General features: G+C 49.5%; 3 protein-coding genes and 1 non-coding gene across 6 annotated transcripts in view; 3 read left to right on the top strand and 1 right to left on the bottom strand.

Moving 5' to 3' along the window:
* The window catches only part of MEIOB (meiosis specific with OB-fold), a 32,105-nt gene extending 29,591 nt beyond the window's left edge, over positions 1 to 2,514 (top strand). The window contains exon 13 of the mRNA XM_043915578.1: positions 2,139 to 2,514. Within this exon, the coding sequence (XP_043771513.1) occupies positions 2,139 to 2,255 (117 nt within the window). The 3' untranslated portion in view covers positions 2,256 to 2,514. The remainder of the gene's footprint in view (positions 1 to 2,138) is intronic.
* A 602-nt stretch (positions 2,515 to 3,116) lies between these two features.
* Positions 3,117 to 25,422, top strand: HAGH (hydroxyacylglutathione hydrolase). Of its 3 annotated transcripts, XM_043915882.1 has the most exons (10): positions 13,369 to 13,508; positions 13,734 to 13,875; positions 15,962 to 16,134; positions 16,639 to 16,703; positions 18,667 to 18,784; positions 19,861 to 19,969; positions 20,643 to 20,746; positions 21,251 to 21,352; positions 24,671 to 24,750; positions 25,149 to 25,422. In XM_043915882.1, exons 3-10 carry the CDS (start codon positions 16,030 to 16,032, stop codon positions 25,246 to 25,248), a joined length of 783 nt encoding a protein of 260 aa, XP_043771817.1. In that variant the 5' UTR covers positions 13,369 to 13,508; positions 13,734 to 13,875; positions 15,962 to 16,029; the 3' UTR covers positions 25,249 to 25,422. The 3 variants fall into 3 exon arrangements, with proteins under 3 accessions (XP_043771818.1, XP_043771816.1, XP_043771817.1); XM_043915883.1 differs by lacking the exons at positions 13,369 to 13,508; positions 13,734 to 13,875 and adding an exon at positions 3,117 to 3,139; XM_043915881.1 differs by lacking the exon at positions 13,734 to 13,875 and having other exon boundaries at positions 13,361 to 13,508.
* Positions 4,199 to 4,305, top strand: LOC122702398. The gene has a single exon (XR_006343257.1). It is a non-coding gene; the product is annotated as a U6 spliceosomal RNA (small nuclear RNA).
* FAHD1 (fumarylacetoacetate hydrolase domain containing 1) lies at positions 11,881 to 13,259 on the bottom strand. The gene has a single exon (XM_043915886.1). The coding sequence runs from the start codon at positions 12,993 to 12,995 to the stop codon at positions 12,330 to 12,332; it is 666 nt and encodes a 221-aa protein (XP_043771821.1). The 5' UTR covers positions 12,996 to 13,259; the 3' UTR covers positions 11,881 to 12,329.
* Positions 25,423 to 25,995: the final 573 nt, after the last annotated feature.

The raw sequence follows: 25,995 nt of genomic DNA, 5'->3' as shown, positions 1-25,995 counted from the left end.
AGAGTTGGACACAACTGAAGTGACTAAGTGGACACACACACACACACAAGAATTAAAAATAACACAAAAGAAAAAGACCAATAAAGAAAATATCCATTAATTTAACATCAAGGCTAGGCACTGGGCTTTAAAGTCAGAGCTGGGTGTCCCTGCCCCCATGGGCAGTGATCCTCACTTCAGTGAGTCGTATTCAACAGCATAGTTACATGCTTATGTGCTGGGGTGATAGAGACTTAGTTTGAATCCCAGCTCCACCATTCCTCAGCCCATGTGACCTTGGGGAGGTTAATTCACTAAGGCCCTAATCTGCTGTGATCCTACAACTCTGACCAGAGCAGTCTCCCGTAGCAACATCAACACTTCAGTGTTGGAAGGGAACAGGATCTTAGTGTTAAAGATGTAAAACAGGCAATGGGATAAACTCCCCTTATTTTGCAAATGAGGAAAATAGGACAAGAAATGTTGCTTCTTGCCCAAAGTCACAGGTGAGATAGGGCTACCATTTATATTATCTCAGATGTTTTCTCTTCACACTCTAAAACATTTTCAAGCTCTTAAGTGAGTTATATCTGTCAATATTTATTGTACTAGAACTTAACATTGAGGAAAACTTTAAATGTATTCACGAGCACATAGTCTTTAAGCAGTCAGAACCGCTGTCATCTCATGTCAGGTAGCCTCTTGAAACTATAGTGCACTCTGGTGAAAGAATGAGAGTAAGAAAGGCAGACAGCAATTTCACATTATTATGAAGATAGCTTTGATCTCAGGGAGAACCTGAAAGAGAACATTGGGTCTGCTCCACCTCAGCTCTGAAGCAGGTTTTCCCATTTCCCAGTGGCTCCTGCCCTTGTAGCCTCAAGCATATCTGAACAGATTGCACACCCAGAGTCACCAATGGCCTTATCAGTATTTCTAGGACCTTGATTTGAGAATACCCTACCTCTTCCACCATGAGCGTGGGTCATCCCAAATACTATACTCTATTCCCAAGTCAGAATATGCTCAGATCCCTGCCCAGCTGTATGGTTTCCTTCCAAACAACAGGTACCAGTTGCTATGAGTTTCATAAATTTAAATTCATGACACTCTGCTTATAGTTTCCCAAACTTGATTTAAATATAACAACTACTCTCAGTTTGTACCTTTCCAAGGAATATGTTAGAAAGATATTTGTCAGGGACTTCCCTGGTCATCCAGTAGCTAGGTCTCTATGCTCCTGAAGCAGCGGTCCTGGGTTCAATCCCTCATCTAGGAACTGGATCCTACATGCCACAGTTTGAATGCTGTAACTAAAGATTCCACATGTTGCAACTAAGATGTGAGTCAGCCAAATAAATAAATAAATGTCTTAAAAAAAAAGATATTTGTCAGATTTAACAAAGGTTTAAAGCAGATAGATAGTGATTATTATCACAATATGTAATAAGGATTATAAGACAAATACAATTTAAATCGTTATAAAAGAGTTAGAATATGTAATTTAAAAATAGGAACTTACATTTCTCTGCAAATAAGATAAAAACAAAGGATTTCCATATAGGACATTTTGTGTATTTATCATATTTCAATAAAAAATAATAGCTACTTAAAATTATTCATTTGGAGGGATTTCAAGCTGTTACTCATTTTAATGTTTTAAAACATAGTGTCACAAAATGTAATCAAGATTATGAGACTCATACAATTTCAATTGTTATAAATCAGAACATGTAATTTAAAAATGTAATTGTCATAAGTGTGACGTCATTATTTCTTAAACTGTGTCATGATATCGGATCAACTGTAACAGATCACATTATTGCTGTGTGTTCACGTCTGTCACAGCTGGTGGTCCGAACATACTTTAAGTCCTTTTTCTACCTGTTGGATTTCATATCTCAACTTTCTTACCTGAGAGAAGATCATGAAAAAATGACCTGGATTCTTACAAAATCACTGTCAGAAACCAGATCCGTAATTTTTCTCCCAACTCTACCCGAGACTGGAACTCTATCCATTGTCTTACAACTTTAATTGAAGTTTTTGTTCACATCTTAAACAAAACTGTTTAAGATGTTCTGTTCTGTTTGTGGTCATTGGTTTTCAATTCTATGTGCCAGGTGATTTTAAGAACTCTCCCTTTTTTCTCCTTGCAGCTTTCTATGTCGCACAGAGCGAGGGGCGGACTGAGAGTGAGTGTGCTTTCGTGTAGGCTTGCAGATCCCGTTGAGGCAAGTGGGAGCTTGTCTGGACAAGGAAACGTTCAAAACTAGATACAGTTTTAAACCCTGGAAAAGAATACGCATTTTAACCTCCTTGAAAGTGGGAAATGAGTTTGAAAATTACAGATAAAATTGTCTTGTTCAAATGTGGTGAGAATGTTCCTATAAATTGTCATTCTGTTGCCCCCTAGAGTTGACTCCAGGTGAATCCTAAAATCTCCTTCTTATTTAAGCTCATTTCTTAGAAGTCTTTTTCTATTGGCTTGGCTCTCTCTCTTCCCAAGCTGGAAAATGTTTGCATGAATTAATAAACAAGTTTACTCTTTCCCACAAATACAATGATTTATTTTCTTAAACCCCTTTCCCCTCTGTCTTGTCTGCTTGGAGAAAGATCAGAACCTCCACAAACGCCTTGGCCCCGTCTCAGCCCACTTGGCTGGAGTCGATGGGCGTGGCCGGCACGTTCTCCCTGGGCCAGGTGGGGACTGCAGACATCCACGGGCAAGGCAGTGCAGCTGCTTTCCATGCTGTAGAGCTTGTCTAACCTGGTGCCTTCTCTGATGACACATCAGAGCTAGCCAAAGCTTGTGAAGGCTTGCTGACTCAGGCTTGACACTTGTGTGTCTGAATCAACTGGGAGGAGATCAGCTTCAGAAGTTTCATGAGCGGTGCTGAGTCCTGGGAACTTGCAGGCGTGGGAGACTTCTCGGCTTTGACTGGACACGGCCCCACTCCAGCTGCCTTTGCAGCAGCCCCAGAGCACTCTACTCGGCCCACACCATCTCCAGTCACTGGTCTCTTGCTTCAAGGCACAGACCCGTCACCACGGTCAGTGTTGATCCAAGGTGTGGGAGGTTTGGCAAACGTAATTTGAGTCTGGTGATTTAAAGGTCACCACCCACCAAGACCCACCACAGGAGTGAGAAAAAGAAAAAGTAAGTATTCGAAATTCTGTAAGTCTGGTGTTCTGGTGTTGGGAGATAAACTTATCTTGTTGTAGGGTTTTCTCTGGCTTTTACCATGTGCGACCATGGGGGAGGGATATGAGTGGACCCCCAGTGTGCCCAAATTGTGGTAATAAATGAAATAAAGGACGTGACCATAGGTATACAGATATCAAGTGTACTTGATGAAGGGCTTCTTTCCTTTCCCCCATGGGGAGGGGGTGATTGTGTTTATCAGGGTGACTGTGAAGGTGGACAGGGAGGGAAGGAAGGCAGGAAAGAGAGCGGTGTGGGGTGAGAATGCCTGGCCCAAACAGTGTGTCCCAGAGCTGCTGGGCCAGGCCTCCTAGGGCCCTGACCTCTAGCAGCACGCCCCAAAGTGCCAACACCTGGGCCAGCATTCCCAGAGCAGGTGCATACGCAGTGCCCAGGGCCCCAAACCAAGGCCTGTGAGGGCTCTGTGTGACCTCCTCACTGCTGCTATGGTAACCTCTCAGTCCACTAGCGTTTAACCAAGGAGACACCATGCCTGTCACCAGAGGGACATCACAGTCACTCATTTCTTTTGATCAAGTAGGAATCTATAGGGCTAGCTGTCAAGCTGCACTGAATCAGAGGTGCCTCACAAGGCTTAACTTACACATTTACAGAATGAAGGCTACAAACTGTCAACATCTAAAATTGGGCTTTCTTTTAGCTGAATACAGGCACTTACACAAGTGAAAGAAAGAAGCATTCTGCCCTGTCAACACAAAGCCCACAACCCCTCTGCCCAGAATCTGCTTTTCTACTGCTCTCCGGAGGCTGCTCTTCCCGATCCTAGTGACTTTGATCTGCATGTTCTGTATGCTTTATAAACAGTTGGATGACTCTGTGATTTTTCCTAATCTTCTATGACTGGTTCATTTAAGCACAATATTCCTTTCCTAATCTGCTTTGGTGAGGGTTTTTTTGTTTTTTTTTTTTTACAATATGCTGTACATACGTTTATCCACCTTTTACTCTTCTTGAGGAACCTGGAGCTGTTTTTGTCTTTTAAAAAAATATTTGGTGCTCGCTTCGGCAGCACATATACTAAAATTGGAACGATACAGAGAAGATTAGCATGGCCCCTGCGCAAGGATGACACGCAAATTTGTGAAGCGTTCCAGAAAAAAAAAAAAAAATATTTGTTTGACTGCATTGGGTCTTAGTTGTGTCATGTGGGATCGGGTTCCTTACTTGTGGCATGTGGGCTTTGTTGCCCCACAACATGTGGGATCCTAGTTCCCTGACCAGGGATCCAACCCACGTCCCCTGCATTGCAAAGCAGATTTTTAACCACTGGGGAAGTCCTTGTTTTTGCTTTTTAAGTATTTTTATTATAAAGTTTTACATGTTTATTGTAGAAAAATTAGAGGAAATAATAGGTAACTCCTCCCCCCGAAAGAAAGATAAAGAAAAGAAAACCCATAATCTCCATTCCCAAATTTTTTAAACTGGTAGGAAACATTCTTTTATTATGCATTTTTTTAAATTGTGGTAAAATATACATCACATAAAATTTATCATTCTAACCATTTTCAAGAGTATGATTTGAATGGCAATAAGTACATTCACAATTTTGTATTAACATCACCATTCTCTATTCCAGATGATTTTAATCATCACAAATTAAAATTCTGTACTCATTAAGATACAATAACTCCCATTTGCCCCTACCCTAGTCTCCAGCAATCTGTAATTTACTCAGTCTCTATGAATCTAACTATTCTAGGTACCTGGTACACATGGAATCATGCAGTATTTGTCCTTTTGTGTCTACCTTGTTTCTCTGAGGCTAATGTTTTCAAGTTTCATCCATGCTACAATGTGTCAGAATTTCAATCCTTTTTATGGCTGAATAGTATGTATGAATTGGATAAATTCACCACCTTTTGTTTATTTATTCATGTTTTGGTGGACAGTTGGGCTGTTCCACCTTTTGGCTATTATGATTAGCCGATCATGGCTGCCATGAACATTTGTGTACACACATCCCACATTTCTGTAAATGTCTTTCCTGACTTTTTAAAATCATCTCTCTATAACTATGTTAAAGCATGTAATTTATAAAATTAAACCAGAAATACAATTTACAAATATAGGTTATACTATAATCCACTTTTATACTTAATAATTTATAATAAACTTTTCATGCTATTAAATATTCTACATAGTTTCAATGACTGCCCATTATTTTATTATATGAGCATAGTTAGTGAATGGCTTCCCAGGTGGCTCAGTGGTAAAGAATCTACCTGTCAATGCAGGAGATGCAGGAGACACAGGTTCAGTCCCTAGGTGGGGAAGATCCCCTGGAGGAGGAAATGGCAACCCACTCCAGTGTTCTTGCCTGGAGAATCCCAAGGACAGAGGAGTCTGGCAGGTTATAGTTCATAGGGTCACAAAGAGTCAGACACAACTGAACATGTATAGAATAGTGAATGTAATCAATGTGATAACATCTGACACTTAAAATGTTTCCCACTTTTTGCTGTTACAAATAATGACTATAGCTAAATCTTTGGCCACATTCTTAATTATTTCTTTGGGGTAAGTTTCTAGATTATTAAGTTGCTGTAATAATGTCACATTATTGAACGTGATGGATTTTGTGATAAGCACTTTATCTTATCTGGTTTATGCAATTACTGTTATTTTGCCCATTTTATAGATGGGACATGAAGGCCAAATTAGAGGAGGTAGATTTGGAGGTGGCTGAGTGGACAGGCTCTGTGGCTGCAGGCTCAAACCCCAGTTGCTACTCCCAGGATGGGCCCTAGCTCTGAGATTCTCCACATTTGTGGTTCCCCTCCAGTAAATGGGTATAATAATACCAGCTCCTGTTGGCAACTATTAAGACTAAAACAGAGTTTTGCCAAGAGAATGCACTGGTCATAGAAAACACCCTCTTCCAACAACACAAGAGAAGACTCTAAACATGGACATCACCAGATGGTCAATACTAAAATCAGATTGATTATATTCTTTGCAGCCAAAGATGGAGAAGCTCTATACAGTCAGCAAAAACAAGACCAGGAGCTGACTGTGGCTCAGATCATGAACTCCTTATTGCCAAATTCAGACTTAAGTTGAAGAAGGTAGGAAAACCACTAGATCATTCAGGTATGATCTAAATCAAATCCCTTATGATTAGATAATAGAAGTGACAAATAGATTCAAGGGTTTAGATCTGATAGAGTGAGTGCCTAAAGAACTATGGACAGGGGTTTGTGACATTGTACAGGAGACAGTGATCAAGACCGTCCCCAAGAAAAAGAAATGTGAAAAGGCAAAATGGTTGACTGAGGAGGCCTTACAAATAGCTGAGAAAAGAAGAGAAGCTGAAGGCAAAGGAGAAAAGGAAAGATATACCCATTTTAATGCAGAGTTCCTAAGAATAGCAAGGAGAGATAAGAAAGCCTACCTCAGTGATTGGTGCAAAGAAATAGAGGAAAACAACAGAATGGGAAAGACTGAAGATCTCTTCAAGAAAATTAGAGATACCAAAGGAACATTTCATGCAAAGGTGGGCACAATAAAGGACAGAAACAGTATGGACCTAACAGAAGCAGAAGATATTAAGAAAAGGTGGCAAGAATACACAGAGGAACTGTACAGAAAAGACTTGATGACCCTTGATAACCACAGTGATCCATCACCTAGAGCCAGATATCCTGGAGTCCAAAGACAAGTAGGCCTTGGGAAGTATCACTACAAATAAAGCTAGTGGAGATAATGTAATTCCAGCTGAGCTATTTCAAATCCTAATAGATGATGCTGTTAAAGTGCTGCACTCAATATGCCAGCAAATTTGGAAAACTCAGCAGTGGCCACAGGACTGGAAAAGGTCAGTTTTCATTCCAACTCCAAAGAAAGGCAATGTCAAAGAATGTTCAAACTAATGCATAATTGCACTCATCTCACATGCTAGCAAAGTAATGCTCAAAATTCTCCAAGCCAGGCTTCAACAGTATGTGAACGGTGAACTTCCAGATGTTCAAGCTGAATTTTAAAAGGCAGAGGAACCAGAGATCAAATTGCCAACATCTGTTGGATCATCAAAAAAGCAAGAGAGTTCCAGGAAAACATCTACTTCTGCTTTATTGACTACGCCAAAGTCTTTGACTGTGTGGATCACAACAAACTGGAAAATTCTTCAAGAGATGGGAATACCAGACCACCTTACCTGACTCCTGAGAAATCTGTATGCACATCAAGAAGCAACAATTAGAACTGGACATGGAACAAAGGACTGGTTCCAAATTAGGAAAGGAATGTGTCAAAGCTGTATATTGTCACCCTGCTTATTTAACTTATATGCAAAGTACATCATGCGAAATGATGGGCTGGATGAAGCACAAGCTGGAATCAAGATTGCCGGGAGAAATATCAATAACCTCAGATATGCAGATGACACCATCCTTATGGCAGAAAGTGAAGAAGAACTAAAGAGCCTCTTGATGAAAGTGAAAGAGGAGAGTGAAAAAGCTGGCTTAAAACTCAACATGCAAAAAACTAAGATCATGGCATCCAGTCCCATCCCTTCATGACAAATAGATGGGGAAACAATGGAAACAGTGAGAGACTTTATTTCCTTGGGCTCCAAAATCACTGCAGATGGTGACTACAATCTTGAAATTAAAAGATGCTTGCTCCTTAGAAGAAAAGCTATGACCTAGACAGCATATTAAAAAAGAGACATTACTTTGCCAACAAAGGTCTGTCTAGTCAAAGCTATGGCTTTTCCAGTAGTCGTGTATAGATGTGAGAGTTGGACCATAAAGAAAGCTGAGCGCTGAAGAGTTGATGCTTTTGAACTGTGGTGTTGGAGAAGACTCTTGAGAGTCCCTTGGACTGCAAGGAGATCCAACTAGTCAATCCTAAAGGAAATCAACCCTGAATATTCACTGGAAGGGCTGATTGAAGCTGAAGCTCCAATATTTTGACCACCTGGTGTGAAGAACTGACTCACTGGAAAAGACCCCGATGTTGGGAAAGATTGAAGGCAGGAAGAGAAGGGGACAACAGAAGATGAGATGGTTGGATGGCATCACCAACTTGATGGACATGAGTTTGAGCAAGCTCTAGGAGTTGGTGATGGACAGGGAGGCCTAGTGTGCTGCAGTCCAAGGGGTCGAAAAGAGTCGGACATGAATAAGCAACTGAACTCAGCTGAAGACTAAGTAAGTTAGTGTATGTAAAATGCTTAGACTCAAGCACTTAGTATACGATCAGTAAGTATCAGTATCATAAATGTCGAGGTATAGCAATTTCATTGGCATTCATTTGTGGCAATGTATTTGTTGTATTAAGTCTATTCTGCTTTTACAGCTTGAATTTTTTGTAGTATATTATTAGACTACGATTACTTTTCTCTCCCTTTAGAATGCAAGAAGATTTTAGCGTATGAATTAATTGTATTGCAAAGAAATATAAAACTTCCTTGAAACCAGATACTGAACCAGCATCTACACCAAAGATGTGCCCAACAGATCTTGTTAGAGAGATAACTGTGTATAAACACATGAAAAGATGTCAGCTTCACTATTTTTAAAAATATTTATTTATTTATTTTTGCCCGCGCTGGGTCTCTTTGGCTGCACGCAGGGTTTCTCTAGTTCTAGCAAGTGGCGACTACCCTTCGTTGCAGTGCACTGCGGTGGCTTCTCTTGTGGCACTCAGGCTCCAGGCATGCGGCTCAGTAGTTGTGGCACATGGGCCCAGCTGCTCCTCAGCATGAGGGATCCTCCCAGACCAGGGATCAAACCAGCGTCTGCTGCACTAGCAGGCAGACTCCCAACCACTGGATCACCAGGGAAGTTCCAGCTTCCCTATTAATCAAAGAAATACAAATTAAAAAGACCATAGCCACAATACCCAGTGTTCACTAAGGTGTGGGCAAAAAGGTTTTCTTTAACACTCTTGTCAAGTACAAATTATTATATCCTTTCCCCTAGGCAATCGGGCAAAAAGTATCAAAATGTAAAGTACAAACTATTTAATCAATTTCACCTCTAAGACTTTTCCTAAGGAAATAAACAAGTGTAAACAGTTGTGTTTGGAGGCTATTCCTTGCATCATTGTTTCCAGTAGCAAAGCATTAGAAACCTGTGTAACATCTAAGGGGAGTATTGGGCTCCACCCAGATCTCCAGTAGGCACCTAACCCTCAGCTTCTATGAAGGTTGGAGAAATTACCCTGGGGGGAGTTAAGGGAGAAGTGAAAAGTGAAAGTGAAATTGTTATTCATTCAGTGTTGGACACTTTGCGACCCTATGGCACACAAGGTGAGGGGTGGGAGGAGAGAGAATGAACATAGCAAATGTCAGTAATTGTTGAATTTAATGCAGGGTGTATGGAGTTTGTTGCATTAGTCTCTCAATTTCATAGTAGGTTTACATTTATTCAAAATAAAAGTTGAGGAAAATGTACTTTCTGAGTATGAGGACTGACACTGGGGTGCTCCGTACATTCTCTGGGTGCTGGCTTGTCCACCCAAGGGCCACATGCAGACATTACTCTTGCTGTGTACCTTTAGCTTGCTTTCAGATCTGTCAGCTTTGGTAGACTTGGTTCAGTTGGACCTTGACCTGATAGTTTTACTAAGAAACTCTCAGTAAAAGCACACCCTTGATTCAGCTCTTCCAGTTATGGGAACCTAGCCAAAGGACAGAGTCTATTAATACTTTCTGGCTTCTTTTGGCTATTAAGGTTCTGTGTGCTCATGCATGCTCAGTCACTTCTGACTCTTTGCGACCCCACAGACTGGAGCCCATCAAGCTCCTCTGTCCATAGAATATTCCAGGCAAGGATACTGGAGGTGGTTGCCATTTCCTACTCCAGGGTATCTTCCTGACCCACAAACTGAATGCATGTCTCCTGCCTTGGCAGGCAGATTCTTTACCACTGTGCCCCTGGGACGCCTCCCGAGCCAAAGGGAACAGCTACCAGCAAATAATTAAAGACGACCTCAGTGGCCAACAATGGAGGACTGATTTCACGGCAAGCAGTCACTGAAAACAGTTCAGAAACGTGCTGACATGGGAAGACAGTTATGACATATAATGGAAAATATTAGAAAACTGTATGGTATGAACAAATTCTATTTAAAAGATCACAATTACATCTGCAGATTTGGAAGAATGCACAGCAAATGCTTAACTTGGACCATCTCTGGGTGTATGGAATTTATGGTGTTCTGGCTTTTTGGCTTATGCATAATTTCTGAATCTTCTATTAAAAATATCTATTGCTTAAGCATTTAAAAAAGAAATCTTACTAAAAGATACAAGGGAGTTCCCCGGTGGCCTAGTGGTTTCATTCTGGGCTTTTGCTGCTATATCTTGGATGCAGTCAAAAACAAAAAAGATAAAGGAAGATTGTTGTTATTGTTCAGTCGCTAAATTGTGTCCAACTCTGGGTGAAGAGGAAAGAAGATAATGTGATGTTTTATAAACAAATCCAACTCTGACACTTCTTTATAATAAATTATAAATTGGGCTTTTCAGAAGATCTAAATATTTGAACTTTCTAATATATCTACTTCAAAGATGCAGCCTGCAGTGTGGTCACAACTTGAGGTTTTGTACACTTAGAATGGAAAAACAAGGTCCTACTGTATAGCACAGGGAACTTTATCCAATCTCCTGGGATAAACCGTAATGGAATGTATATGTGAGTAAATCTGAAGCACTTTGGTGTATAGCAGAGATTGGCACAACATTACGAATTAACTATACACTAAAAAAATGGGGGAAAAAGACTTCAAGTTTCTGTCTTGGGATGGTTGTGTTACACTGTGGCTCTGCCACTTCAGGCTGTCTAATCTCTGTCTCTGTAACAGGGGTGGTAGTAATAGTACCAACCTCACAGCTTTGTTGAGGATTAAATACTACACAGAAAACTCTTGGCACAGTGCCTAGTAGTACTAAGTGCTCAATAAGCGTTAGGAGCCAGCAGGTGCCTTCTGTTCAGGCTAACAGCAGGAGCCCCTGCCTAAGCCTGAAGGATTCCACCAGGCACTCTGACAGTGGTGCACCTCACCTAGTATTTTGCAGAGAAGGGTGTGTGAGTGCTCAGTTATGCCTGACTCTTTGCAACCCCATGGACTGTAGCCTGCCAGGCTCCTTTGTCCATGGGATTCTCCAGGCAAGAATACTGGAGTGGGTTGCCATACCCTCCTCCAGCGGATCTTTCCCAACTAGGGATCCAACCCGTCTCCTGCGTTAGCAGGCAGATTCTTTACCACTGAGCTACCTGGAAAACCCAGAGAAGGGGGCAGGGGAAAGTAAAAGCAGCACTCCCAGGTCATTTTACTTCCCTGAAGCTTCCTTATCACTGGGTGTGAAGTACAGGTGCTGATCAACTCTGTTAATAAAGCACAGTGCTCAGGAAACCAAACGCTAAAGACCAAGGTCTGAAGCCCCTTAGTGAGGATGTGTCCCTCATAACCACTACTGGCAGGGGAAGTACACTTTTAGACCTCACAAAAGATAGCATATTTATTTAGGAAACAACAATTTCAAAATTATTCCCCAAACTCAGAATCTATGGGCCAGAATACACACCCTAACTAAATGAGTGAGGTCTTCATTAATTGCTCACTTATTAAATAAAACTTTAACTGACTATGTGGAGTAGTGTTTCTCCATAAATCACTTGGAGTGCCAGAGATTGAGTCCATTAAATAACACATTGTACCTGGGATGGTCCAGTAATTGGAAATTTTTATTTTTATAAATACCTCCAGATGGTTTTCATGATCATAAAGGAACTTTGGGAAACACTGATGAAACGTGCTTTTCCACTTCCTTTGTAGATTTTAAGTCTTAACACGTGGTCCTTGAATGACCCACTGAAAAGTCTAATCCAGTCCAGTTTTAGAAAAAGAAAGTCAGTCTTTTGAATATCTGACTTCTTGTTTCCTAGGAGACACTGTTTTTCATTTCCATTTCTGGCCCAGCTCTTCTAGGTCAGGTTTTTCTCCAAGGGTCCATCTTCCTTGAGTTGAGGCATAGCAATCCAATCATTTTTAAATATTGGTTTATTATTAAAGGATTGTCACGTTTAATTAAATAACCTTTGCTCGCTTTTGTCTCTCCTTTCCTTTCCCCCTGAAACGTATGTTAACAAGTTAAAGTGCTTTGTATAATATACATTCAATATTCTGGTTTCTCCACCTTAAACTTCATACTGAGGACGCCGTGTATGCCAGCCTGAATCTCATCATTTTCTTTAACGGGTCCCACTCCTTTTGGCGTCCCGGTCAAGATAATATCTCCTTCTTCCAAGGTCATGATCTTAGAAACGTAGCTGATGATGTAGGGGATGGAAAAAATCATGGAAGATGTCTCACCCTCCTGTCTGAGTTCGCCGTTGACCTTGAGCCAGAGCTTCAGGTTGTGAGGGTCAGGGATCTTCTCTTTGGGCACGAAGGCGCTGACCGGGCAAGAGGCCGTGAAACTCTTGGCCAGAGTCCAGGGCAGCCCCTTCTTCTTGCACTCGTCCTGCACGTCCCTGGCGGTCATGTCCAGGCACAGGGCATAGCCGGCCACGTAGTCCATGGCCGCGGCCTCCGGGACTGCGCGGCAGCGCTTGCCCATCACCACGGCGAGCTCGAGCTCGTGGTGCAGGTTGCGGGTGTAGGCGGGCACGAGCACCGGCGAGCCTTCGGGGGCGTAGGCGGTGGACGGCTTCAGGAAGAGCACCGGCTCGCTGGGCACGGCGCTCTGCATCTCCCGGACGTGGTCCGCGTAGTTCCGGCCCACGCACACGATGTTCTTCCCCCACTCCCAGAAGCGGGACATCGGCCTGCCGGCGGCCATGCTCCTACCCGCTGACCGGAGTCACGTGGACCCTGCCCGGACGGTCACGGACGCCGACGGCTAGCCGGAGAGGACCAACTACCTCGAGGAGCCGGACCGCGGACTCCGCCGGGTGCCCGGAAGTCGCGGCACTCGTCCTGTCGGCAGCAGCTGTCCAGTGGCTGCCCGGGGGCTGCCGGGCCTGGTCCCCGCAGAGAGGCGGTGGCTGGAGCAGGTGCCTTCCGGATCACCCTCAGGTCCTCAGCGGGGCAGGGTCAGGTGTGGACACGGGCGCTGATTGGCCGGGGGGCGGGGCGGGCGGGGGGCACGGGCTGGGACACGGGCGCTGATTGGCCGGGGCGGGGCGGCGGGCGCTGATTGGCCGCGGTGTGTGGACGCCGGCGGGTACAGCCCGCCCCTCGTGCCGCCGCCGCCGCAGCCTGCCAGCCGCTCCGGTCATGGTGCTGGGCCGCGGGCTGCTCGGCTGCTGGAGCGTCGCTGAGCTGGGAGCCGCCTGCGCCCGTCTCGGCCTGGGTAGGTGGGCCGGGGCGGGGCCGGCGCGGGGCCGGGAAGGCCGGGGCGCCCAGGGGCTGGCCTGTCAGGGTCCCGGGGCAGGGCCTGCGGAGACGAGGCGAGCTGCCCGGCCGGCGTCGTAGCCCGGCTAACGGCGGTTGGGCCGGCCGCGCTCCCCGAGGCGGTGCAGCGCGGGGCCCGCACGGGCGGGGCCGCCGAGGCTGACGCTGTTTTTTATTGATACAGGATTGTAAGCCCTCGCTGACGCCGGCGGGCAGGCCGATTGGGGTCGAGCAAAGGCCACCCAGCAGTTGAGTCAGCCTTTGAGAGGGCTGAAGACAGAGTGGGGTAACTTGTCAGCTGGGGGGTGCTAACGGATTTGTGCTAGGTAAGGAAATGTGTGTTGTGGGGGCGCTCGGGGGGCCCGTCTTGGGACGCCTGCCTCCCCGGGGTCTGCCTGGCAGCCAGCTAGCGACCCCCTCCTCCTGGACTGCGGGGGTCGAGGGTTCCCCCTCATGCATCCGCCCCTACCCCCTCCCCCCCGGCCCATGCAGCCACGCACTTCTGAAGCCCTGGGGTGATGCACTCATGCTTGAATCCGCACGGCCTGCGTGCTGTGTGTGCTCCACGAAGTGGATCCTGGCTTTTCACGTGAACTGTGGCCGGCGAGCTGCTGGACCCTTGCCCTTCCTAGTTCTCCTATCCCGGCCTCTAAAACGGGAGGCGTTGGACGGCCTGACCTCCAGGGCCCTGCTCGGACAGCTGTCAGATTCGATTTTCACCCTATTACCTCTTGCTCTCTTGAAATATTTTGAGCTTGATTTTGAAATCGCCTTTTATTTCCTGATACCTTATCGGGCTGATGTAGCAACAGGGGTAGTAGGTTAAGCTGAGATTTTGGAGCAGTGAGCTGAGTGACCACAGCCCTGGGTGGGGAGAAGGAGCAGGTGGAAGCCCTCCTTGGCCATGTCCAGACCTCACTCAGAGCAGAGGGCATCTGGAGTGCATGGTGTGTCACCATATCTAAGGAAAGAGCTGGGTTTTTCCATGTAGGGACCCGTTAAAGGGTCAGCTGAGTTTCTATGTTGAAGGCAGGCAGGTGGTGCAAATGGGACTGGAGGGGATCAGCAGGAGTGTGGCTGCCTCGTTAAGAGGGGGCCCAGCACTCTGCTGTGGTGAGGAAGGAGCTTCCCAGGTCCAGAGAAGCCGGATGCTGTGTGTCTCAAGACTCGGCCCTGACTCTGCTCTGTAGTCCTCCTGGGGATCAGATGCTGAATACTGGGGCTGAGAGCAGGTGGCATATCCCAGAAACCCAATTGTAGAAAAATAGGTTTTCTTGCCGAGCCTGAGGAGAAGGGCCTGGATAAAGCCCAACTGGTTGTCACACCTCTGTGTCCCTTAACACTGCAGTTCAGGCAGTTCCCTGGGCATGGTGGATGCCTGCGAACTCTGCATCAGAGGTGTCCTGTCAGTCAGCCAGTCAGTCTGTCAGTCAGTCTGTCAGCCAGCCAGTCTGTCTGTTAGTCAGTCTGTCAATCAGCCATTCTGTCAGCCAGCCAGCCACTCAGTCAGTCAGTGTGTCTATGCCGCCCACTTTCTGGATCCCTTTCTTGGAGAGGCCCCATCCCAGCGCCGACCTACTCCAGAATCTCACTGCTGTCTTCTGTCACCTTTTGCAATTTTAATCCCTGTCATGCTAAGATTTAAGGTATTATTGGGGCCTTCATGAATTTTTAGACTAAATAGGGGCTTCGTTGTGGAAAGTATTTTGGCCCCTGTCTCTGGGGCTCAGGATGCTTTTGTCCTGTGGTCACTCCCAGCCCACCCTGGCTGCCTCCTTTGCCTCAGTTGGACAGTGTGGTTCTGTGTCCTCCACACTTGAGTCTCGAACAGATGTGGCCAGCTCTCCCACATCTCAGGCTGTGGGAGAGGGGGTTTATGCGTCATCCAGATTTCAAGTCCCTGCCGTTCGGGAGTGAGTCTTCTTTTCTTCTCTGGCGTGTGACCTGAGAAGGGCTGTGAGTCGCTGCAGGGGCCTCGGGCTCCCTGAGCTCGCAGAGAGGGAGAAGAGCCTGCCTGGTGCTTTCACTCTGGGTTTCCCTCTTTGTGGTCTTTCTCTGAATCAGGTGTGAACAACCCCAGAGCTGACTGTAGGCGCCTCTCACAGAGGTTTGAATTGCAGTCCTTTTAGAGCTCTCTGGAAAGAAAAGAGGGACCCTAAGTGTGAAAGAGCCAATTTCCACGAATATGAACATGAGCCGTGTTCTGTATTTTCCTCATGGATGTGGTTAATGAGGGTATCCTCCTCTTTTCTAAGAAAACTTAGAAAACCCCTCACGTCGAGGCTCCGCACATTGCGTCCGTGGGACATTGCTTCCGCGGATGCCTGTCCTGCGGGGCTGAACGCTGGCTTTGAAGTCTTGGCCCAGCGTGGCCTCGTGTGGACGCTGACTGGAACTGCACTTTGTCTTCAGGTCCAGCCCTGCTGGGAAGCCTCTACCACTTGGGTTTAAGGAAGAGCTTGACCGTGGATCAGGGCGCCATGAAGGTGGAGTTACTGCCCGCTCTGACCGACAATTACATGTACCTGCTCATTGATGAGGACACCAAGGAGGCGGCCATTGTGGATCCAGTGCAGCCCCAGAAGGTGGGAGGCCAGGCCGAGCACCCCTTTTCCGTCTCCTGATGAGTTTGATAACCCAGGGCCCTTGCAACCCGGCCAAAGCTAAACAGAAATTAACCCATTTGGTTTTTGAAAAAGGAACTAGTGTCCCACCACTCAGTTATCAGGGCAGAGGAGCAGTGAGGGGCTGGAGGCCACCAGAGGCTTTGGTGTATTGAGGAAAGGGCTCCTGCGTGCAGAGAACCTGGACAGGAGAGGCAGGGGCCTTTCCAGCCCTGCCGCCGCCTCCAGGCTTTGTGCCCCTTGGCACACTGCCTTTAGGGGGTGGTCTTGGCTGGAGGGGCTCGGAGAGGTTGTGTGGAGCCTGAACTGCCCCGCGGATCACGAGAGAAAAGGCCTCCTCGTCACCCTGCCCTCCTGGAGGCGGGGCAGGCGGGCCAGCTCGCTGGGCGCCCCCACCTGCAGGCCAATGGACGGGCCGGGGCCGGGGCATGACCGGCCTGTGCGCTGCCGCCTGTTTGGTTGCAGGTGGTGGAAACGGTGAGGAAGCACGGCGTGAAGCTGACCACAGTGCTCACCACCCACCACCACTGGTGAGTGCTCCGGGGCCCAACCTCCCCTGTGCCAGCAGGGCCCCTGGGCCTCACAGCTGTGCTGCCCGTGCCTCGAGGAGGAGCGACCACCCGGCGGGCGGGCCAGGGCGTGCAGGTTCCTGGGGGACCCCCACGGGGGGCCTGGCAGCCCTTCTCCCCTCCGTGGTTGTGAGCTGAGGGTCAGCCCCAGCAGCACTCTGACGGGGCTTCCGGGCACCCGCCTCTGTGCTGCTGCCCCGCATCCCTCAGGCCTGGCGACTCGGGGCCCTGAGGGCAGAGGCTCAATCATGCTGGGGTCCTGGGGCTATGAGTGGGCCTCTAGCAACATCTTTGCAAGCTCTTGAACTTGCGTGGTGGGAAGCTGGCCTCAATGTTGGAGAATAAACTGGTCTAGACGTTAGTGTTTTTGAAAATCAAGCTGTCATTTTTGAAGAGTTTGTGATTTTTTAGATACTTGAAAGCTAAAGGATGGAAAAAGCTCTGATGTTTGGATCTTAGGCCTAGAGTTGCCTGCCCAGGGCCCTATTGGAACTTTTGAGGCTCTTCAAAGCTAGGAAAAAAATCTTTACTTGGCTCTGAATATTCTTTTCCAAATAACTGCCCAAGGGCAGCGAGCGTCTTTGAACCTGCTCCTGTGGCGCTTGGCCGAGCTCGGGGTGTGACCTGGGATAAAGGGAGGCCTTCTCCAACATCTGTGGGAGTGTCGTGTGGATGCGGTTGACCAGAGTCTGTTAAGTGTTGGAAACTTGCTGGTTGATGTCACTGCGGCCCTTCGGGATGGCTCAGCCTCCGGGGCCTCAGGCGTTACTTCCTGATTTAGGGGCTCAGGCCTGTGGCAGCTCCTGGCTGCCCTGTGGCTACTCTCGTGAGCGCCGCCCATTGTGGTCTGCGTGGGCTGCGGGGTCCCCGCCTCCCAACTTCCCCCAGTGCGACTGTCTTGCACTGAGCACCCCCCGCGTCACACGTGGCTTTTCCCACACTGGGGTGTCTTACAAACTAAACCAGGCCCCAAAGTGAGCTGCAGGGTGTGGCCCACGCCACCCTGCCACTTCCAGGCGGCGTTTCCCAGGTCAGCGCTGAGTGTGCTTCGTGGCTGGCCCGGCCTGCGTGTATCAGCGCGGCAAGGAGGGGCCAAGGGCGGCCTGCTCTTATCTTGGAGCCCTGCTGTGGTGGGGCCTGTGGGTCAGTGTGTAGTGAGGAGCAGGTGTGCCCTGGCGATTGGAAAGCCCCTGCCTTGGCCTGGAAAGGCTAATCTTCAGGCGCAGGATACCCCCGCCCTGCCCCGCGTTCAGGGCCCCTCAGGGCTTGCCCTGGTGAATTTCTCCCCCAGCAAGGCCGTGGCCTGGAGCCCTTCTCTTGAACTGGGCGGCGTGGGGAGCTCCTATGCGCGTGTCCAGGGGGCACCTCGCTGCTGGCTGCACCATCAAGGCTCCTGGGGAGGTCATTCTGCACTGGCCTGTCTCTCGGTGACACTACCCCCTGGCAGCTGGGTGGTGGTGGTTTAGATCTGCTCGGAGTGGGCCCGTCTGGGCTGTGACTCAGAGTTACCTGACGGCTTTTAAAACTCGGCCTGCAGGGCGCCCAGGGCATCAGGGTGCCCAGGGCATCAGCGCGTGTGGCTGGGAGTCAGGCCTCAGTGTTCCCAGACCCCAGGTGACTCTGGTGCGCCTGGAGTCTGGGAGCCGGGGGCACAGGGATCATTCAGGGGCGTGCAGTTTGCTCCATCTGCTCCAGAAGCTTCTGCAGCAGCACGGCAGCGGCATGGCAGGGGCCTCTTGTGGGGACAGGCTATCTGAGAACGTACACTCAGCAGAGCCAAATGGTGGACAAGAACAGGAAGATGAATTTCTACTTCAGAGAAACATAGCTGGGCAAAATAAAAACTCCATTTGGTCGGGGTGTGGAAGTGGGCACACCCCCATTGTATCAGCAGCAGCCCCAGCTGCCCCTTTCTGACCTCCAGGGACCACGCTGGCGGGAACGAGAAGCTGGTCAAGCTGGAGCCTGGGTTGAAGGTGTACGGGGGTGATGACCGGATTGGGGCCCTGACTCACAAGGTCACACACCTGTCCACACTGCAGGTGAGGAGTAATCGGCAGCAGGGCTCAGGTGGGCTGTGCCCGCCGCCTCCTGGTGGTCCCCTGGCTCACCCCAGGGACCCAGAGGGGCACTAAGGGCTTAGCTGTGGAGACAGCCGCGCCTGCACACAGGCGGACGTGCTCTGGGGCCTGCCTGGCCTGGACAGTCCCTCTGCCGAGAGCCTGGCGAGCAGGTCAGTGTGAGATGGTGACTGGCTGAGGGAGAGGCCAGACGCATGGCTTTGGGACACCTGGTGGTTTAGTCACTAAGTCGTGTCGGACTCTTTGTGACCCCGTGGACCGTAGCCCGCCAGGCTCCTCTGTCCATGCGCTTCTCCAGGTAAGAATACTGGAGTGGGTTGCCATTTCCTCTTCTTGGGGATCTTCCCGACCCAGGGATCGAACCCGGGTCTCCTGCCTTGCAGGCAGATTCCTTACTGACTGAGCCACCAGGGAAGCCCTTGAGATGCCTGGGGACACTGAAATACAGACTCTGTGGGATTCTCTTTCACATCAGTGGTGGATTTCTTGGGAGGGGACGACAGGGAGGTTATATGGGAGGGCTGCCTTTTCTCAGGAGAGGCAGCTGGGCATCTGGGGCAGCGTGTCAGGACGTGTGTGGACAGCAGCTGCCGCCCAGGTGGGCCTGTTAGCATTTGGTGACCCAGGCAGAGCACACACAGAAACATCATTTCAGATTTGGGTGGGTTAGAACGTTTCTGAAGTAAAGGCTGGGGCTGGAGTGGAGTTGGAGAAGGGAACAATAGGCCAGGCAACTACGAGAAAACTGTCTTCCCAGCAAGACGCCGGGCTCAGACTTGGCCTGGCTCTGAGGAGACGGCAGGACCAGCCCCCTGGTTGGGCACGCCAGCAAACACCGGCTCATGGGGGTCCCTGCACCTCTGGGCCTGGGTCCTGTGGTCACCACAAGGCCCACCCTGCAGGGCGGAGCGGTGGCCGCGGAAGCCCGATCGCCCTGGATGGCAGCTTACACCAGGGGGCTGGCAGGGTCTGGGAGAGCCCGCGAGCCTGCAGACGGGCCCCCGCACGCAGGGACACAGGCCCGTGTGCTGTTTCAGGTGGGGTCTCTCAGCGTCAAATGCCTGTCGACGCCGTGCCACACTTCCGGACACATCTGTTACTTTGTGACCAAGCCCAACAGTCCCGAGCCGCCCGCTGTGTTCACAGGTGAGTGTAGCGTTCCCAGGTGTGAGCTGCGGGGCCGGGCAGAGCAGAGAGCATGTCCCGCCAGGCAGACTGCGCTGGGCTCTGCATGGATCCCAGCGCTCGGGGTGGAGCCTGGGCCTCGGCGCAAACACACCCAGGGGCCAGGCAGCCCTGGTGGGCCCTGGGCGGAGTGTCCCCTCCCGGCTGGGCTTCCATCCCATCTCCAGGGCCCTGGGAGCTGTGATCCTGTGTGAGGGGTCCCTGGAGGGTCCAGGTGGGGCCGGTGAGGTTGTGGGCATTTGGCAGGACAGTGCTGGCTGTCAGAATTAAGGGGTCACAGGACGGCCTGGCCTGGAAGGGGCTTCAGGACAGATGGGGAAAGGCTTGGGTTTTGCGGGTGGTCTCAGAGCCAGCGCTGATAGGAATGGGCAGTGAGGGGGGCAGCCGGGCTTGCGTCTGAGCAGCTGTTTGGGGCCTGGTGGGGCCAGTCAGTGTGGCGGGAGGCTAAAGGCGTGGAGACGGTGGCACCCAGACTCGGGGGGCCCTGGGCCCTGGCGGGTGGGGGGCAGGTCCGGGGCTGTGGCCGGGTCAGCACAGGGGGCAGAGAGGAGCCTGGCCGTGGAGCTGAGCAGTGGCCCTAATGGGGGCATGCGTGGCCGGCAGCCCCCCAGCTCCACGCTGTCCTGCCTCGCAGGTGACACCTTGTTTGTGGCTGGCTGCGGGAAGTTCTATGAAGGGACAGCAGATGAGATGTACAAAGCCCTGCTCGAGGTCCTGGGCCGGCTCCCTCCAGACACGGTAGGCAGTGTCCTGTCTGCTCTCCAGTGGCAGCAAGACCCTGTCCCCTCACCTCCTGCTGAGCCCGTGGGCCAGCTCCCTACCCCTGGGGTCTCACAAGCCTTCCTGCATTGGGAGGAGCAGCACAGCAGAAGCATTGCTTCTGGAAGTATGTGTTTTTCCTTAAATGTACTTTTTATTGTCATTTAACATACACACCTGCAATGCAGGAGATGTGGGTTCAATCCTTGGGTTGGGAAAATCCCATGGAGATGCAATGGCTTACCCACTCCAGAATTGTTGCCTGGAGAATCCCATGGACAGAGGAGCCTGGCGGGCTGCAGTCCATGGGGTCACAAAGGGTCAGACACGACTGAGTGACTGACACACACAGATGCTTATCTTGAGGGACATCTCGTGGGTGCCGCCCCCGGACGGGCCCAGGCCCCTCACGCTGTCTCTGAGGGGCTGGAGGGCGGGGTTCACAAGCCTCCGCAGAGCTGGCGTGTTTGGCTGTGTCCTCAGAGAGTGTACTGTGGCCACGAATACACCATCAACAACCTCAAGTTTGCTCGCCACGTGGAGCCCAACAACACTGCCATCCAGGAGAAACTGGCCTGGGCCAAGGTGAGCGGGCTGCAGGCGGGGGGTCCTGTGGGCTGGGTGCCCTGAAGCTGCTTCCTGGGAGCACGGCGCTCACAGCGTTGGCTCCAGAGCGGGCGGAAAGGGCCCCTTGGCACAGCGGGCGGCAGCAGGCCAGGTGGGTTCCAGCCCAACGCAGAGCCAGAGCCCTGGCTGTCTCCTTGAGATCCTTTCTGACTCTAGGGTCTGGGCTGGTCCTGGGATCCTTTTCAGCCAGCAGCCAGGGGAGGCTGAAGCAGTGGGTGCTGGCCCCTGTCCGCCTGGGGAGACCACCTTGGAGGCTGCTTGTCTGAAAGGCATTATTTCCGCCTTGGCCCCCAGCGTGCCCTGTGGCTCGTCCCAGTGTCGCGTGGGTCCTACAGGTGTCCTCTGTAATTCTCAGACTAAAGATCTTGTACACATTGTCAAATGTGTTCCTAGATAGTTCACGTGTATGGATTTTATTGGAAATGATTATCGAGTCTTTAGAAATATTGATTTTTGTATTTTGACATTGTGTCCTTGTGACTTTGCTTGACTTAGTCTAGCATCTTTTTCATAGATTCCTTAGCACACAATCATGCCATCAACATTAAGGTAGTTTTGTTTCTTCCTTTTCAATATATTTCCAATATATATTTAATTATTATTTTGCCTTAATGTACTGGCTTAGGTCTTCAGGACAGTGTTAAGTAGACATGGTGAGAATGGACACCTTTGGCTTGTTCCCAGTCTTAGGGGGAAAGCATTCAGTTTTTCACCATGAAGCGAATTATTTTAGTTGTGAGTTTTTTTAAAGTTCTCTTTATCAAGTTGATGAAGTTCACATATATTCCTGGTTTTCTGAGAGTTTTGTCATGAGTAGATGTTGAATTTTATCAAATGATTTTTCTTTCTCTATTATGTAATCATGTATTTTTTTCTCCCTTACTCTTGTTAATGTGGAGAAGTATATCAGTTGGCTTCAAATGTTACACCAACCTTGCTTTCTGGACAAACCTTAGTCATGGTGGTGTCTATTTTTTTGTGTTTGTGTTCTTAAGAGATATTGGTCTGTAGTTTTATTTTTTTGTCATGTCTTTGGTCTTAATAGGAAGGTAACGCTGGCCACATAAAATAAGAGTTGGAAGTGCCTCCTCCTGTTTACTGAGTTTTTCTGTGGTTGTTGTTATTTCTTCCTTTAGGTTTGTTAGAAATCACTAATGAAGCCTTATGGACACTGAATTCTTTTTTGTGGAAAGATTTTTTTTTGTTATGAATTGATGTGTAGGGCTGTCAGATTTTCTTCTGGGCTACCTTTTCTTGATTTAGTTTTGTTAGCAACTAGTGTCTTTCAAGGAATTTCAGCAAGGTATTCAAACTTATTGACAGTTTTCATAGTTTCCCTTTTTATTTTCAAGCTTGTTGGAAGTTTAGTTCACATGTAAGGAATTGCATCCTTTTAAAATGAAGAACTGAGTGAATTTTGACAGATTAAATGACTCCCACTGTTTAAGATCTAGAACATCTCCACCCCCAAAAGCTTCCTCATGTCTCGTTTTCTCTGCCTTGCTCTAGGATGCCACTAGAACTTAGTTCACGTTTTCTAGAATTTCATATAAATGAAACTATACAGTGTACTCATCTTTTTTTTTTTTTTTTTTACGAAGCAGAATAATTTTGAGATTCACTCATGTGAATGAACTGCAGGTATCAGTTCATTCCTCTTCATTGCTGAGTGGTATTCCTTTGTTTGACCATACCACATTTTGCTTATCCATTCACCTGCCAATAGACATTTTCTGGTTACTGGCCATTGTGAATAAAGCCGCTGTGAACATCTCTGTGCAGGGCTTTGTGTGATACGTGGTTGTGTTGTTTTATTTCCCCACCAGTGAAACAGGAGAACTCCGGGTGTTCCACACCCTCACCAACCCTTGGTACTGCTGATCTTTTCATTTTAGCCATCTTCCTGGGTAGGCAGTAGTGCTTCATTGTGGCTTTAATTTGCGTTTCCTTAGCGCATAATAACTTTGACCATCTTTCCATATGCTTATTGGTCATTTTGTTTAGTGTTTGTTCAGATTTTCTCCCCATTTAAAAAACTGGATTGTCTTCTTGTTGAATAATGAGTTTTTTTTTTTAAGTTTATGCTATATACAAGTTCTTTTCAGATATGTGTATTGTGAAGTTTCTCATTCTGTGACTTGCCTTTAACTTTATCAACAGTGTCTTTTCCAGAGCAAGCAAATTTTTTTTACATTAAATTTTGATGATGTACAGCATGTTTTCTTTTGTAGTTCATACTTTTTATCTCCCATTTAAGAAAGCTTTGCTTTGCCAAGGTTAAAAAAAAAATCTCCTTTTTTTTTTGAAGCTTTATAGTTTTAACTTTTAGATCAGTATGATCTAATCCACCCCCTCCAATATCTGCTAGATCTGTAGTGATCTCCCCTCTTTATTTGGCTGTACTGAGTCTTAGTTGCCTTTGGCGGGATCTTTAGTTGCAGCATGTGGGATCTAGTTCCCTGACCAAGGATCAAACCTGGGCCCCCTGCTTTGGGAGTATGGACTTTTAGCCCCTGGACCACCAGGGAAGCCCCTGAAGGCGTCTCGATGCCACTGCTCACAGTGTGGGTGGGAGTGGGACCCTTGGGAATGAGGGCCCCTAATGGTCAGGAAGCCTGCGCGTAGCTTTTGACAGCGGCTGTCCACTCCTGGGCCCCGTGGCCCTCAGGGTGAGCCCAGCAGTAGAAGGGCAGGGGCTGCGGGGAGGGTGGAGACCCTCAGCTATTAACTCTGACCTTCTTCCTGTAGGCGTTTCTATAGCAGTGAACAGTTGGCCAGACATCCCCGTTTGCATCTTCTCTCCATCTGCCCTGGTCAGTGTTGATCAGGAGCGAGGGCGTCCCGAGTGGAGGTGACGAGCTGTCTGAGCACCCCGTGATGACAGCCGCCCTCTAGGGAGGATGTCACCCCGGGGAGGGATCCTAGGAACTGGTTGCTGCACCGTTCTTGGCTGTGAGACGCTCACGAACCACGTGCTGTCCTGGGGGTGGGGCTGTAGTTTCTGTTTCCTGCCTTTTTGCTGGTTATGCCTTCTTTAATACAAAACATAAGCCTTGTATTACTGACAAGAAAGCCCCCCGTCCCCCTGCACCTCTGGGTCATGGTGGGTCGTGGTGGCGGGTCGGAGCACTCGTGCCCCTCTCCATGGGCAGGGAAGGGCCTGTGTTCACGCTGACCGTGTGCTCACTGGATCTTCTCAGGCAGACGACGTGTGAAGGCTTGCTCAACCATCCCCTTTAGAAGCTTCCGCACTAAAGCGACCCACTTGTCTTGCAGGAGAAGTACAGCATCGGGGAGCCTACGGTGCCATCCACCATCGCCGAGGAGTTCACCTACAACCCGTTCATGCGCGTGAGGTGAGGGTGTGGGGCCCCTGCTGCGCACAGGCACCCGGGCAGGGTCCACGCCCCCGAGTCTCCTTAAAGCACGGCCAACGAAGCAGATGCTGTTTCTTAAAGCGGGCACTGTTCTTGGTGCCCCGGAGAGGGTGTGGGTCCTTTCTGACCCTGGGTCCCCATCAGGAGGTGATGAGACTTGTGCTCGGGGCGCATCCACATGCTGGGTGATGCCGGACGCGTGTGGAGCGGGCGTCGCTGGGTCACAGCAGGATTGGCTCGGCCAGCACGTCTCCCACAGTGACGAACGCCCGGGCTGTCTACTGGCTGCCGCCGCCTCCAGGCTCTTTTCTTCCTGGCGCCCTGGGAGGGGCAGTGGGGCTGTGGTCTGGGGTGCAGCCTGGCGCTTGGCTTCACAGGGAGAAGACGGTGCAGCAGCACGCGGGCGAGACGGACCCCGTGACCACCATGAGGGCCATCCGCAAAGAGAAGGACCAGTTCAAGGTGCCGCGCGACTAGGCGGCTGCGGGCCTCCCGGGCACTCAGATGTGCCGGGTGCCTCTCCGGCCAGGACTGCAGGAAGCTCAGTCTCAGTTTAATTTTAAATTAATTGCAGAGCGCTTTGCTTGTGTTATCAAATGTTCTAATGCATATTTATAAGAGAAGAAGTTTAGAAAGTGTTTATTCCCGGGAGCTGTGCTTGCAGACCGTGTGTTGTCGCCGACCTTTCCATGGGCGCCCCCACGGTTGCTGTGTGAAGCCCCCACATGACACCCCAGGAAAAGCTGCCCCCTCTGCCTCCGGCAAAGCCAGCATGCCCTGTTGGGGTGGGTACTCTCCCTTTTCCTGCCCCTGTGAGCGGATGCCTGGCACCACCACCCCCTACCCGCCCCTCCCCAGCTGCCTCTAGAGGAAGTCGCCTCTCACGGGTCGTGTCCAGGGTCGTGTGTATGCTGACGTGCAGGGGACCCCAGGCCGGGCGCAGCGTGGGGCGGGGTCTGGGCGCCATCCCTGTGAAGGCTGCCCGTCCCGAGACTGTCCCAGGGGCCAGTCTCTGGTCCCACCTGCTGCGGTGACGCCCCCTTGACGCCTCCTCTGGCCTGGCTGTCACCGTCTCCCTGGATTCCCTCAGGTCCTGTCCCAGCTGAGCGGGCCCGCGTCACCCCACACCGCCTGTGTGGGCTCCTCTCCAACCACGATGCTTTCTCTGTGGAGCCTGAGCTCCCTGGAGACCTGGGGGGTTTGCACAGGCCCTCCTGGCGCCGA

The sequence above is a fragment of the Cervus elaphus genome, chromosome 10 (assembly GCF_910594005.1).
Source record: "Cervus elaphus chromosome 10, mCerEla1.1, whole genome shotgun sequence".
Taxonomy (NCBI): Eukaryota; Metazoa; Chordata; class Mammalia; order Artiodactyla; family Cervidae; genus Cervus; species Cervus elaphus.
This window is presented reverse-complemented; position numbering and strand designations above follow the sequence as displayed.

Excerpts from the sequence above, each read along its gene's own strand:
- FAHD1 (XM_043915886.1), bottom strand. The coding sequence starts at position 12,995 with ATGGCCGCCGGCAGGCCGATGTCCCGCTTCTGGGAGTGGGGGAAGAAC.
- HAGH (XM_043915881.1), top strand. The coding sequence starts at position 13,433 with ATGGTGCTGGGCCGCGGGCTGCTCGGCTGCTGGAGCGTCGCTGAGCTG. Across the intron at positions 13,509-15,961 it reads CTGCGCCCGTCTCGGCCTGG|GTCCAGCCCTGCTGGGAAGC; the intron begins GTAGGTGGGCCG and ends CTTTGTCTTCAG. Across the intron at positions 18,785-19,860 it reads CACACCTGTCCACACTGCAG|GTGGGGTCTCTCAGCGTCAA; the intron begins GTGAGGAGTAAT and ends GTGCTGTTTCAG.